The 13,548-nt window shown below is 41.5% G+C and overlaps 1 protein-coding gene across 2 annotated transcripts in view; it reads left to right on the forward strand.

Moving 5' to 3' along the window:
- The window catches only part of PPARGC1A (PPARG coactivator 1 alpha), a 1,046,166-nt gene that overhangs the window by 179,980 nt on the left and 852,638 nt on the right, over positions 1–13,548 (forward strand). For both annotated transcript variants that reach the window (XM_072126007.1, XM_072126005.1), the window contains exon 2: positions 9,879–9,938. In XM_072126007.1, coding sequence (XP_071982108.1) covers positions 9,879–9,938 — 60 coding nt within the window. The remainder of the gene's footprint in view (positions 1–9,878; positions 9,939–13,548) is intronic.

Raw genomic sequence — 13,548 nt, forward strand, 5'->3', positions numbered from 1 at the left:
TACAGTTCTGACTTAAGAACAAACCTAGAGAACCTATCTTGTACATAACCTGGGGACTGCTTGTATAATAGGACTTACAACACGCTTCCGGCGCAGCCATAATGAGTAAAGGCGCCTTCTTGCTCCAGAAAAGCGCCAGAAATTCCTGTAGTGTACTGTCCACTAAAGATGTACTAATAACAAACTTTTCCTCCATATGTGCATGGATGAACATGTCCCCCTCTTTTCCCTTTGATGTAAAGTATTGATGTTACAGTAGGAAGGAGCCACATTGTGATTTCTACAGTACATTTTCAGGACCTTACAGTGTAATAGAGTTCTGAAATCGCAATCAGTAAAATAATGGATGTATCATTAGTAATCAGCAAGGGGCAAAAGGTCTGTGGCGAGCGGACAGGAGAGCTTCCACTGTGACTAATCTCTCTCCGTCCCCTTTGACACGCTTGTTATGTTTTGGGCACGGCTGAGAATAGACTGCGTTCAAACAACTCTTTCACCTCTTCCCTGCTCAATATTTTTGGACGCTCACACCGGGTCCCTCTCTTCTTTTCAATCAATATGGGTAAAAATGCAGAAACCTAAGAGACCAAAAGATTTACTGAGACCTGAATGGATGTTACATCATTAAAAGCAATCTCCTTCACTCCAGCCACCAGGTTTTCAGCTGTAAAGGTCCCATTCACATTGATTGTCTGGATATTCAGACAGCGGCAGAACTAAAAACGGTTATTAGTGAATCTTAAAAAGGGCAATTCCATCTGTCCCTGGGAGTCGCCATTATACCGAAGAGTCCTACAAAATAATCTAAAAATGGTTGGATGGGAACAACAAAATGTTTCTATTATTATCCTAAAACCACCCATCATATACCTTCATATAAATGTATAATTACATATATTTAGGTAATCTGGTTGTTGATCTTCAATTTCCCAAGTTTTTTTACATAATTTTTTTGCTCTATTTATGTTTTATACTCTCCAATGACTATATATTATACAATAATTCAGGAAGACATTCATTCTCCTTATGAGGGTTGCCTTTCCAGGCCACCTTGTAGTGTAAAGAGGGCGGCAGATTTAGGATTTCTGGTGCACGTTCTTCATAAGTCTGGCGCCCCCTGCACGGCTCCGACAGATTGCACCAACAATTTTTTAACATAGAGTGTGAGACAAAATTCTGTCAGACATGACATTCATAAATGTTACACATGGTAAGACTGCGCACCAGAACGCTCCCCTTCAGTGCAGAATATTGTTTCGCGAGACCTGAGCTGTTAGCTCAAGTGTGTACAGTGCACTGTTACATGCAGCATAATGGGGCTCATTTACTTACACGGTCTGAGGAGTTCGCAGAAAGTACATTGTCCGATGATAATGCACTCTGCCGCAATTCACTAAGATCGTGCGCCCGATATCCTGCATGTGTCACTTCCCCGCTCAGGTCCGACAGAGTTCACCTTCTAATTCCTGGTGCATGTACGTGCTTGATCTTGCGACACAAATTGATCCCGTGTTTAGTCCGAACCAGTCGGATCGTCTGACGACACGCCCCCCATTTCTGTTGCATGAAAGCAGCACAGCCGCGCCACAATCCGATCGCATGTGACACAATCCCCAGGTAAATATCTGTCACAGCCGTGCAAAACCCGAAAATGTTGGAAAAACCAAACAAAAGTGCGGCCGTGGAACCAATAAGCCCCAATATGTATACAATGATACACCTCCTCCATTCTTTAGTGTCGCAGGTCGAATGATGGGCCCCCATGTAGTTACGCCCCTCGTCATGCTGGGGATTCTGTTTAAGGAATATGCAAGTAAGTTTTCCAGGGTAGGAAAGGTAAAACTGTGCTTCCTTAAATCTGGCACCTCCCCCTACATCAATGTCAGACTTTAAAGAAGCTGAGTGTCATGATGAGGGATAATATCCCAAACCAGTAGGTATTTCCCAATAGGAAGACTAAAAACAGTTCACCTTGTCAGTACAGTACAGGTATGGTTGGGTGAGAGACCATTCACATAGGTCACAAAGGAATTTATTCTGTTTATAAAGACTTTGAAAGCCTTATAAATTTTATAGCCCATACATGCTCCCCCAGGGTTTCTGGGTAAGGAATATGCAAATAAATAACTAGAAGGAGCCACTGGGGCTCATTTAATAAGGGTCGTTGATCACACTTTCGTCGGACTTTGCAAATTTTTGGGGGATTACGCGGCTTGAACAGGTATTTTACAGGTGTCTGTGCTGGGATTGTGTCACACGTGATCGGTTTTTGGCGCAGCTGCGCTGGCTTTCATGCTAATCGGGGGGGGGGGGGGCGTGCCGTCGGACTAACCGACTAATTCGGACTGAGCCCAAGATTTAACTTTCAGATTGTGTTGCAAGCCCAAGCGCTACAAAAAAGAAGGTGAACTCTGTCGGACCTGAGCGGGGAAGTGACACATGCAGGATATCGGGCGCACGATCTTAGTGCATCGCGGCACAGTGCATTATCGTCAGACAATACAATGCACTTTCAGTGAACTCCGTCAGACAGGTAGGTAAATGTGCCCCAATGTGTCAGAAAAACAGTAAAATGAACTGAATTCTAAATGATTACTATGGCTTCTTCATGCTTAGAACCAATAATTCAATCAATCAATAGGGCGCTCCCGATTGTTTTACAAAGCTCATATTTCGTTATTAAAGATGCCAGAAAACTTGTAAAAAACTGCCCCAAAAACAGACCAAAAATGAGGTTATATAAACATAGAATTAGCTTTAGTTAAATGCTACAGTGATACTGAAGAATTAGGGAGCTCGTTATGTGTCTGTGAAAAAATGTGTTATGTTCCCCTATTATTTAGCATTGACCCGCACGTGACTATAATGGAGTAGCCCAGGGTTATTCCATACACTTCCCCTGTTGTAGTGGAAATTTATTCGAAAATGTTCTATCTTCAGAAGGCAATGGGAGATCTAATATTTTAGTAGATTTTGAACCTTATGTAATGTCTAAGTATTTCTCAAACTGGATAGTATTAGACATGACTGGGGCTTTTAGCAGGGACTGATGTGACAGTGTGAGGTAAGTTCCTAGTTATTCCGTATCCTGAAGATTTCTCCAAACATTGAGAATGGGCGAGTTCTGTGCTGTCAGCCGAGTCTGAAATTTCACATAATGGTCACATAGATGTCACATAATGCTTCCAGCTAGATAGTCAGAGACACCCTCAAGACGTGTCCAGGTTCTGGTCCAAAAGTTGTCCTGCTATTGTCAGTTTTAATATGTGTGAATTACATTATATAATAGAAGATATGAAAGAAGAATGTGCAAACTAAATTCTCTGTATGACATGGAGCAAGGGCTATCATAATGCAGATAATGCCTTGTGCATACTTATTTCACTGATATTAAAGGGAACCTGTCACCAGGAGACCCATTTTTAGCACTCCCCCAGTCCCCACAGAGCATAGTACATACACTGCCAAAGTGTTTTTGTATTAAAAATTGGTTTTACAGAAAAAAAGACATGTTATATTGTACCTTTCATTAGCATGTGCTGTGTGACTAGGAAGTTGCCTATTGGTAGGGGCTGGAAAGGAGCAGTCCCCCCCCCCCATCCTTGGGGAACAGCTTCTCCATGTGACCTCTTCAAATATATGAAAACACCCATCACTTGGCTTAGCGACGCCCCCGGCTCCTCTACAGCCAATCCTGAGTGTGGGGAGTTATTCATGTATTTGAAAAGGTCACATGTTTCCCAAGGGTGGGGGGGAACTGCTCCTTTCCAGCCCCTCCCATTAGGCAACTGCCTAGTCACACAGCAGATGCTAATGAAAGGTACAATATAACATATCTTTTTTTCTGTAAAACCTATATTTTATACAAAAACACTTTGGCAGTGTATGTACTATGCTCTGTGGGGACTGGGGGAGTGCTAAAAATGGGTCTCCTGGTGACAGGTTCCCTTTAATTACTTACAATATGTTTCCCATCATCATCCTGTTCACAGGTCAGTCACAGAGACATTTTGTCCACTGTATCACACATGCCGAGTCTCTGTGTATATCTACATGAAGCTTTCTCATCTCCCTGCCTTCTGCTTTTAATGGGTTTCTTCCTCTCAGCTCTTACAAGCAGGAGTACAGACAATGGGGCTCATTTACTAAGGGCTCTGCGGCCGCACTATTGTCAGGTTTTCCGAATTTTTCCGTTTGGGGCGTCGAGTTCCGGCGGATTTTGGCGCACGCGATCGGATTTTGGCGACGGATTCGGAAAAAATGCGGAATTTAAAAAACGAAATGTGTCGCACGATCAAGCACTTACATGCACCAGGGAGAAGAAGGTGAACTCCGGCGGACCTCGGCGCAGCAGCGACACCTACTGGATATCGGGCGCACGACCATAGTGAATCCCGGCAGAACCCGAATCCACGTTGGACAACGTGCAGCGGGATCGCGACGGGACCGGCTAAGTAAATGAGCCCCAAAGTGAATCAGGGTAGTTTTGCAGACAATTTTATAGTGTGACGGTTATACCACTGCACTCCTGGCCCTTTATATAATCTGTGAGCAGAGAAGCATCCAGAGGAGGGGTACATCTGGATAATAAGGGGAGCAGTCTGAACTATTAGGAGGCAATAGGGGATGAAGTAAATTATCTTAGAAGAGACTGTCATCCTGTCTACACATGAGAGCATCTCCAGTCTACATAACTGATTTTAATGAAACAGGTAACAATGTATGGACACTAGAAAGCTGGGATTAAATACATTATATTAACTAGAATATTGATGATCAGTTATTATTGAATTCATCACACAGCTTACCTGCAATGCCCCTTTTTAGCATCTCTTTGTAAACAGTAAAAAAAAAAGCTAGTCAACTCCAGATATTGTACTGTACATCATACATCATCTGTACATCATGTACTGTGCTGCTCATTTCTTGATATATCTTTATAGATAAGTTTTGTTTTTTGGACATGACCAATTAAATACATTGGGGCTTATTTACTAAGGACCCGCGGCCGCATTTCCGTCGGGTTTTACGCCATTTTCGGGGATCGCTCCGGGATTGTGTCACACGCGATCAGATTGTGTTGCAATTGCTTCGGCTTTCACGTGAAACAAATCGGGGGGGGGGGGGGGGGGGGTTGGGGTTGGGTTAACGGACGGATTCGGACTATGTGCAGGATTTAACAAGTCAAATTGTGTTGCAAGACATGCTCTCACATACATCGGGAAGAAGAAGGTAAACTCCGGCGGACCTGAGTGGGGAAGTGACACATGCAGGATCTCGGGCGCACGTGTTGGATTGCAGAAGACTTAATTCTTCGCCGGACAACGCATCTCGGGGATCGCGCAGGGACCAGATAAGTACATGTGCCCCATTGATGTGAACTGCCTAGTGTCACCAGGGGGAGCTTGTTGCATACGGATATATACAGTTATTATTACTATACTCTAAGTTGTTACATTCAGCACTACATAAGTGAACCCCCAGTGGTTGCTATTAGTAACCAGTATTATATTTTCACAGGAAAAGCAATTTAGTATAACTCTGATTAGCTCATGATTCAATACCCTGTTTGAAAGTATTTAACTACTAGCCCCCTCATTGGGGATGAATCTGATGAGATGCTACTTGATTGATCCCGAAGGGAGTTGTACACAGTGTCCAGGCATAATGATATATACAAAGCCATGGCAAAAACAACATGAGACCATGAGACGGAACTGGATAGCAGACAAAAAAAAAAAAAAAGAATCGAGGTGAGAAATATAGAAAATTGAAAGGGAATAAAAAATAAAGTACTAAACTAAGAGATAAAAGAACTGAAAAATACTAAGGAAAAGAACTAAAAAAATAAATAAATGCTTGGAGCTCCTATACAGGAACTGACCCAGCGCCAAAGTAAGGCTACATTCACACTGACGGATGCCCACACGACTACGGCCGAGGGGGGGAGGCATACATCAGCTGCAATGGAGAGGAGGACATGTCCTATCTTTTCCCTGTGTATGGAGTTGTACGTTGCTGCATGTGTGCTGCACCATATTGCTCCGTGCGCCCATTGCTTTCCATGGGGGAGGAATGTACAGCTGCAAGTCGTGTGAATGCGGCCTAACTATGTTTTCTCCAGAGTTACTATGTTTTCTCTAGAGTGAGTATGTTTTCTATCTTTATTTGTGAACTTTTGCCTGTCTGAGCAGAGCAAAGTCATATTTTGCCTGAGATGAGTCAAATCTGGAGGCTGCAGGGGGATTGTCACTTCAGACAACCCTATCTTCAGTCCTATACTACTTATAGTAACAGTTTTTTGGTGTCATATCAAAGATAGAAGTCTCCTCTTTCAGATCAATTCAGCCTTGTGGTCCTGTAACTACAGAACCAAAGCTGTAGACAACCCGAAGGGAATCTACCACCAGGATGAAGGACTGAATGCAAATGAACCTGAGATGCTCCAGGTTGCATACAGTCTTTCATCCTGGTGGTAGATGTCCTTTAACAATAAGTGTTTTGGAATTGGCTTTTTATCTGCAGCTCACGTTTCCAAATATGGCCTCATTGATCAAAATTAGTGCAGTCTGTACTATGTGCAGTTTGGTTGTGGAGTGTGCAGGGGGCGCCAGATTCATCATAACTAGTGCACAGTCTTCATGAATCTGGCACCCCCTCCACTGCTTAAGAAGTGTGTACTAACTTTTTTTTTGTATGCACTTTGTTCATGTTGCGCAGACAGAATTGTGGCGAAAACTCAAACTAATCACTTTAGGTGCAGAATTTTGTGGCACATCGGACACAGCGCAGCCGCGACACAAAGCTGCCGCAAACATTTCATCAATACTTGTGCAAGCAGTTTGCACGTTCTTTTTTTTAGTGCAAAGTCAGACATAAAACTGGCGCAAACGCTTTAATTCCTCTAAACTTCATCTTTTTAGGCAAAATATGACTCTTCTCTGTTCATCTTGCTAATTTAAGATGTTATTAAGCCCACACAATCATGTCAGGTCTATGTTGCAGTTTGGGACCCCCTGACTGAGACTGACAACCATCAATGGAATGAATTGTCTCTGCTCCCTAAAACATCCTGCTGTAACAATGCTGTAGCAATTCCTTTTATATACAATTACATCCCCACACCAATAGTAGTATCAGAGGTCAGACTGTCCGGCGCCATGTTGGTTAGGAGAATCAATACCATCACCACTACAGTGCCCTCCAAAATTAACCTAAACAGCAAAGTACAACAATTTAGGACCTGCGCAGGCTACGCTTAAGGACCATGTGACCATAGGTCCTGCAAGATCACAATGCAATAGCAGTTATTGGTTCGGTTTGTCCACTAGGTGGCAGCATAGCAATGAATTTTTACATAAACTATTTATGGAATGGAACATACGCTGTATCAGTCCTAGAATATTATGCAACTAGACGACACAGACCTGTGTAGGGGTTTGTGGTACCTGACTTTATTGTACTTGATTATAAATTGTAATTTAATTATAGAAAATGCATCTCCATACTGAAAAAAATGAAAGAACTATAATCAGAGGAGCAGCAGGAATAAATAAATATGCACAACTAACCAAGTGGAGATATACGTAATTGCATCTTTCTTGTTTCCCTTGATTAAGCAATGAGTTAATAAAGCAATCTTCTAATCTTAGCCGCCATGCTCAGAATCCTAGGTTTAATAAGGTTACCAATCCGAACGCACCGGAGCAAAGAAAAAGAAAGTTGTAGAAGTTACAGATTGTTGAGAAATGTCAAGCGCACAGTGGGGAGTTACACATCCCGCAGCAAACAAATATTGTCCAAGAAAGGTCCAGACATTCATTTGCATTAGTATAAGCCTCCTTGTGTCTGCTAAATGCTACACTTTATTAATAGTAACTTGTAATATCAAGTATGAAATGCTTCCTGTCCACGGCATAATGCTATAATGTCTACTCTGTGTTGTAACATCACTTAAAGGGGTATTCCAGGAATCAGCATAATTCATATACAATGGGGTACTTAAAATATAAGCCAATATGTAATTAGTTGTTATTTAAAATTTTGCTCCCTTGAGCAGAAAATGCTATGACATACACTGTAATGGAGAATTAAAATGCTACTGGCCCTTTAATCAGTCCGTTGATTTCCTCTATGCGGAGGAGACACAGGACAGAATATGGCCGCTGGTCACATGTCCACATCACATGTCCTGCACTTGCCTGGGCAGGTCATGTGATCACCACTAAGTTTGGCTGGGTTGGTTGCAGTGCATCCAGTATGGCCGGTGTCCTGGTGAGACGTCATCTCAGTGAGGTCATGTGCAGTGATGGCAGTTACACATCATTACTATGGTAACACAGCAGGACAGTCTGTTACATCATCACTGGGTGGAGAACAGAAGAGGGAGGAGGAGTTACTGAGAACTAAACGATCATGGGACTTTCCAGCGGCGGCCATCTTGGTGATAACTCCACCTACTTTAGAAAGCCCATAACATTTTGTGAATCATAAAATCAAACTATTTAAGCGCCATTTTGTAACTAACGACATTGAGTTTTGTTATATTCATTACTTTTTAGCATTATGGTTTTTTAAATCCAAAAAATGGCATGAAGGGGGAAATAATCATAATTTCTGTTGGTTATTTCAGGGCTTGTATGCCAAAAACTTGGAGTACAAGTCCTGATAAATCTCCACCACTGGATGTGGTCCTTTGTATAAGGATATTGCAGTACAGGGTGGAGGGGGCTGAATATAAATGTACATTACACTTTTCAGTTTTTTAATTGGCAAAAATGTGCATGTATAAATTTTCTTTACACTTCATACATACTTGATACTTTGTGTTACATGATATAAAATACAGGCAGTCCCCGGGTTACATACAAGATAGGTTCTGCAGGTTTGTTCTTAAGTTGAGTTTGTATGTAAGTCGGAACTGTATATTTTATAATTGTAACCCCAGTCAAAAATTTTTTGGTCTCTGTGACAATTGGTTTTTAAAAATGTTGGGTTGTCATAAGAACCAGGATTAATAATAAAGCTTTATTACGGACACCTCTGATAACTGTTATAGCTGATTATTGTAGCCTGGGACTAAAGTATAGCAAATTACCAAAATCCAGAGGTCCGTTTGTAACTAGGGGTCATATGTAAGTCAGGTGTTCCTTTAAAGAAAACCTACCATTTGATTTGATGCAACATATCTTGAGACTGCTGTAGCTACACTGATGCAGGATCATATCTTGATCAAATCCCTGAGCTGAGTGGTTTTGCTGAAAAAACAATTATAACATTCAGGACCTTGGGAAAGCTGGATCAGGCTGGCTGTCTAGATCAACACATTAGACACTGAGCTGAAGGAGGTTAGTCAAGACATGACTAATCAACCTGAGCTGGATCCCTCATACACAGCAGCTGGGGCATGGTGCAGCAATTGATTATTCTGTCTGGTAGGGAGAAAAGTGATTGCATTATCATCTCCTGCAGAGAAAAATCGAAGAGGAAAATCGCTAAGCCAAGCGCTGAAGGAGCCATAGAAGCCACAGAGCTTCATTATCATAATGTTATATCTGTTTTATCAGCAAAACCACTCAGCACAGGGTTTAACCAAGATATGATCCTGCATCAGTGTAGCTACAGCAGTCTCAAGGTATGTTTGCTTCTTAATACATCAAATTAAATGGTAAGTTTCCTTTAAGTTGGTGGCTGTAGCTTAAAAATTAGTAAAAGTTAAAAGGATATGACTACTTTTGCTTCCCACTTTAGCTTGGAATATTTATTTTTCTAGCTCACTATCCCACTATACTTAATTTTGTATGCATTGTACTTTTATGTATGTGGTTATTTATGTAGCAGCTATTAGTAAGTTATGTATACCTTCTCTGTTGTTTCAGAGTGGACTGGTCTCGTCTCCTCCGGAGTGCTATGAGTCATCTGCTGCGGTGAAGAGACAGGTAAATGACTCTATTTATGTATTTTTCTGCGTGGAGCGCCGCTTCAACCTCCGCGCTGCCAAGTAATGTTACAGGCCCCTAAGGCAGTTAAAGGTTATCGAAAACGGATTATTTTAGAAAGCTACCAAAGAACATTAACGCAGAGGAGATTTGTGGAAATGGTATAAAGTCTTTTGTGCGAAAATCAATCAAGTAAAAAATATACTTTTAAAGGTTTTTACATAAAGAGTCATTGAAACTAACAGGAACAATCTTTACCGTGGAATATTTGCTTGTGTAAAGGAAGTATTGATCTCACATTATGGTAACATTACGGGATAGCATTGATTACGGGAGAGAAATACTGTTTGTTTCTTGGTGGTTTGTCTGTATTCTATGAGAACATGTGAATACACAGTAACTGAACTCTATATATAACGTATGTGCTTTGGTTTTGGTTGAGCAACTCATTAAAGCTATGGACAGCAGTTAGATGTCCTGTACGGTGCTTAAATATCATCTCTTTTGGGAAGACCTTCTACCAGATATGGCTAGTTGGCCTGATTCTTACTGGTTCAATTTTGCAATAAATCCCAAAGTTTCTTTGGAGGCCTTTCATTTAATAGTTGCAATTCCTGCCTGTGCAACTATTTCAAGGCTTTTGCGCCAGAAAACAAGTTCTCATAAATGACCCCCGTTATATTAAACAGTTTTACATCCTATTGATAACAATATGAAAATTGTGGAGGTATCAGGGTCGGCTCCAGGTTGCAGTAGGCCCCTGGGCGACAGAGCCTTAGTAGGCTCCTTTTAATGCTAGGTTGTAGAATTAAATGCAAAACTCCTGTTTTCTAAAATATTCCCTAATTTATCATCCCAATCACCCCCCTCATGGTTATTTTATATACAGTCTCCTTGTCTCCTATGGATTCATTAGATACAGCCTCCTCACCCCATGGATTCCTTATGTGGTCCTCTCCGGGAGCCCTGATACTTGCCCAGGCATGCCCAGTTCTGGTGCTGGCTCTGGGACTGATACCGAGTCACCCCACCAAACAACTGTTCTCAGCTGCTCCTGCACCAGAAGCTCCATCCTCTGTGTAGTGGTGGAGATTTGTTACTGCATTTTTGCTTTCATGCACTTTAATGGAAACTGAGATGCAGTTGCTCACCCAGAACTCGGGCAACAAATTTGTCCTAAATTCTGTGTTAATTCGAGCTCTAGAGGAAGACTACTTGGTAGTCCGGTCTTAAGCGTGAAACCTCACATTAAGATGATGGTAAGATGGTAAAATCCCTTTAAATGGGTTTTCAGGATTTACCCGAAACTAAAATTAGAATGTATCTTCCATGTCCCGATTTTGCAATGTGGCCCCTAGATACTCTGTGTACAATCTTGGCAGAAGTGCTGTCAACAGTAACAATACCGGTCACATATTTGCACTTGTTGGACTATAATTTGTGGGAATCGGGACCAGGAACTAATTTCAATAATACCCAGCACCTCCCCGCCCCCGGTTTTCTTCTTAACCCGGAAAACCTCAATAAGTGGATCTACATTATACTGATGACACAACTCTTTACAGAACGGCTCCGAATAGACCACGGACGTTTATGAGGTAAATAACTATGTAGCTATTTTAATCTTCTGGAATGATATGAAGGAAAAAAAAGGAACACAAAAAAAACCCAAATGAACAAAAGAGAACAAAAAAATCAAACTAGGTTTATTGCTTTTATTATGTTATCAGCATTAGCAGGATTTGAATCTAGTTTTATTGCCTGGTGAATTGCTACGTATAAAATGTCGGTTTTGTGGAAAGCCGTACACAGCTGTTCCAGCGAGCGCGCCGAATGTGCTGCCTTTATTATGAATTGGGCTAATCAGTGACATAAACATGAATTGGCTTCTGTTGTCAGAAAGATTTTAGAGTAGAAACGGATTATAATATATGAGTCAATGCAGAACTGTAGAAAATGGAACGTGGGAGGATAAAATGAAAAAAACTTGATTTTTTTTTGCTTTTTTTTAATAAGCGTCACTTACTTTATTACAGGTTTATGGGTTTTTTTGCACACAAAACATCATGTCTTTAGATGGTTTATCGGCAGAGTTTCTAGCAGCAGCTGGATCCTTGTGTCCTTTGGGGTGCAACATTTTACCTTTACAGTAGACATATTCAGAGCATTGGGCACAATTTCAAGGCATCTATACTTAAGATCGCAGCTTCATGTTGGCACAGCAGCCATGCCGAGGCTGTCAATAACCAGAATGTGTACAACCATTGCTTCTCATGGAAATGTGTTTGCATGGAGAAAGGTCTTTTGTTTCCAGCTCTCTAGTTTCAGTTGTGCCTTGCCAGGACCATCCACCTCAGTGACATCACCAAAGAAATACATAAATGTTCAATATATATTGTATATGTCTAGTTACATCCCATAAAAAGTAGAAAGGCTAATCCACTTAGTACAGGTTCATTATACATTGTATGATTTATGCTAAAATGCCTTTAATCACTTAAAGGGAATCTGTCAACACAATTTACTTACCCGAACTAGCTGCTATGTTATGCAGAGCTATGCCCATACATGCCCCTCATAACTTTTGTTTGTATTTTGCAGCTGCTCCTTTCATTCTAAAACTTCACTTTATAAATATGGGAATAAGGCTGAAGTGCTTTGGCAGAGCACCTCAGCGTGCTGAGTCCACATCTTGCTTTAATGAGGAGTGATGTAGCGTTTGGTTGGTCACCAAACTTCATGCTGTTTTGTAATGTAGGGGGCAGTATTAAACTACTAAATGTTCTTGACCACTTTCTTGAAATGCAAAGTAAAGCCTCCTGATGGCGCCATGTTCCACCCTACAAAGTCCTAAAATGGGGCTATATCTCACCAAAGCACTAACAAGAACTGTTGATCAGACAGTTGCCTCGCTGAAATAGCCTACAGGTGCAATGAGTATTGATGCAAAGTAAAATTTGACAGTGCACCTGTTTTTCTAGTATCTGAGGCTAAAGTACTAGCCTAAGGATAGGTCACCAGTCACCTTTCAGGATCATTTATAAAGTAAACCACCACCAGATGCTTATAGACCAGTGGTTTAGTGTCCCAAATTGTTCTATACTATTTCTATCCATGACCAGTAGGTACAACCAAACATATTTAACTCAAGTCGGAGCTCTTGGCTTCTTTGTAGGCCTTCAGTGAAGACAGTGTAGGAACCTACAACCATGATTCTACCTATAAAAGTAGAATGGGTGGTAGGTGCATGTATGGGACGTGAGGATAGCCCTTTTTGGAGCGAATCCTCAAATCCCCGCTATCTTTTAGAAAACTTTATTGCCCTAATATGTACATTTTGTAAAGCAGCTACTGGGGCGTGTTGTAGCCAGAGCTGAGGCTACATGTCGCGGCTACTCCATGCCCCAGTAGCCTGAAGATGTCAGGTTAGGAGGAGTAAAGAGGCTACTGGGGTGTAGAGTAGCCGCGACGTGTAGCCTCATGTCCGGCTACTCCACGCCCCAGTAGCCTCTTTACAAAATTTACATATTAGGGCAATAATGTTTTCTAAAAGATAGCGGGGACGTGAGGATTAGCTCTAAAAAGTGCTATCCTCACGTCCCATACATGC

The sequence above is a fragment of the Engystomops pustulosus genome, chromosome 1, assembly GCF_040894005.1.
Source record: "Engystomops pustulosus chromosome 1, aEngPut4.maternal, whole genome shotgun sequence".
NCBI lineage: Eukaryota > Metazoa > Chordata > Amphibia > Anura > Leptodactylidae > Engystomops > Engystomops pustulosus.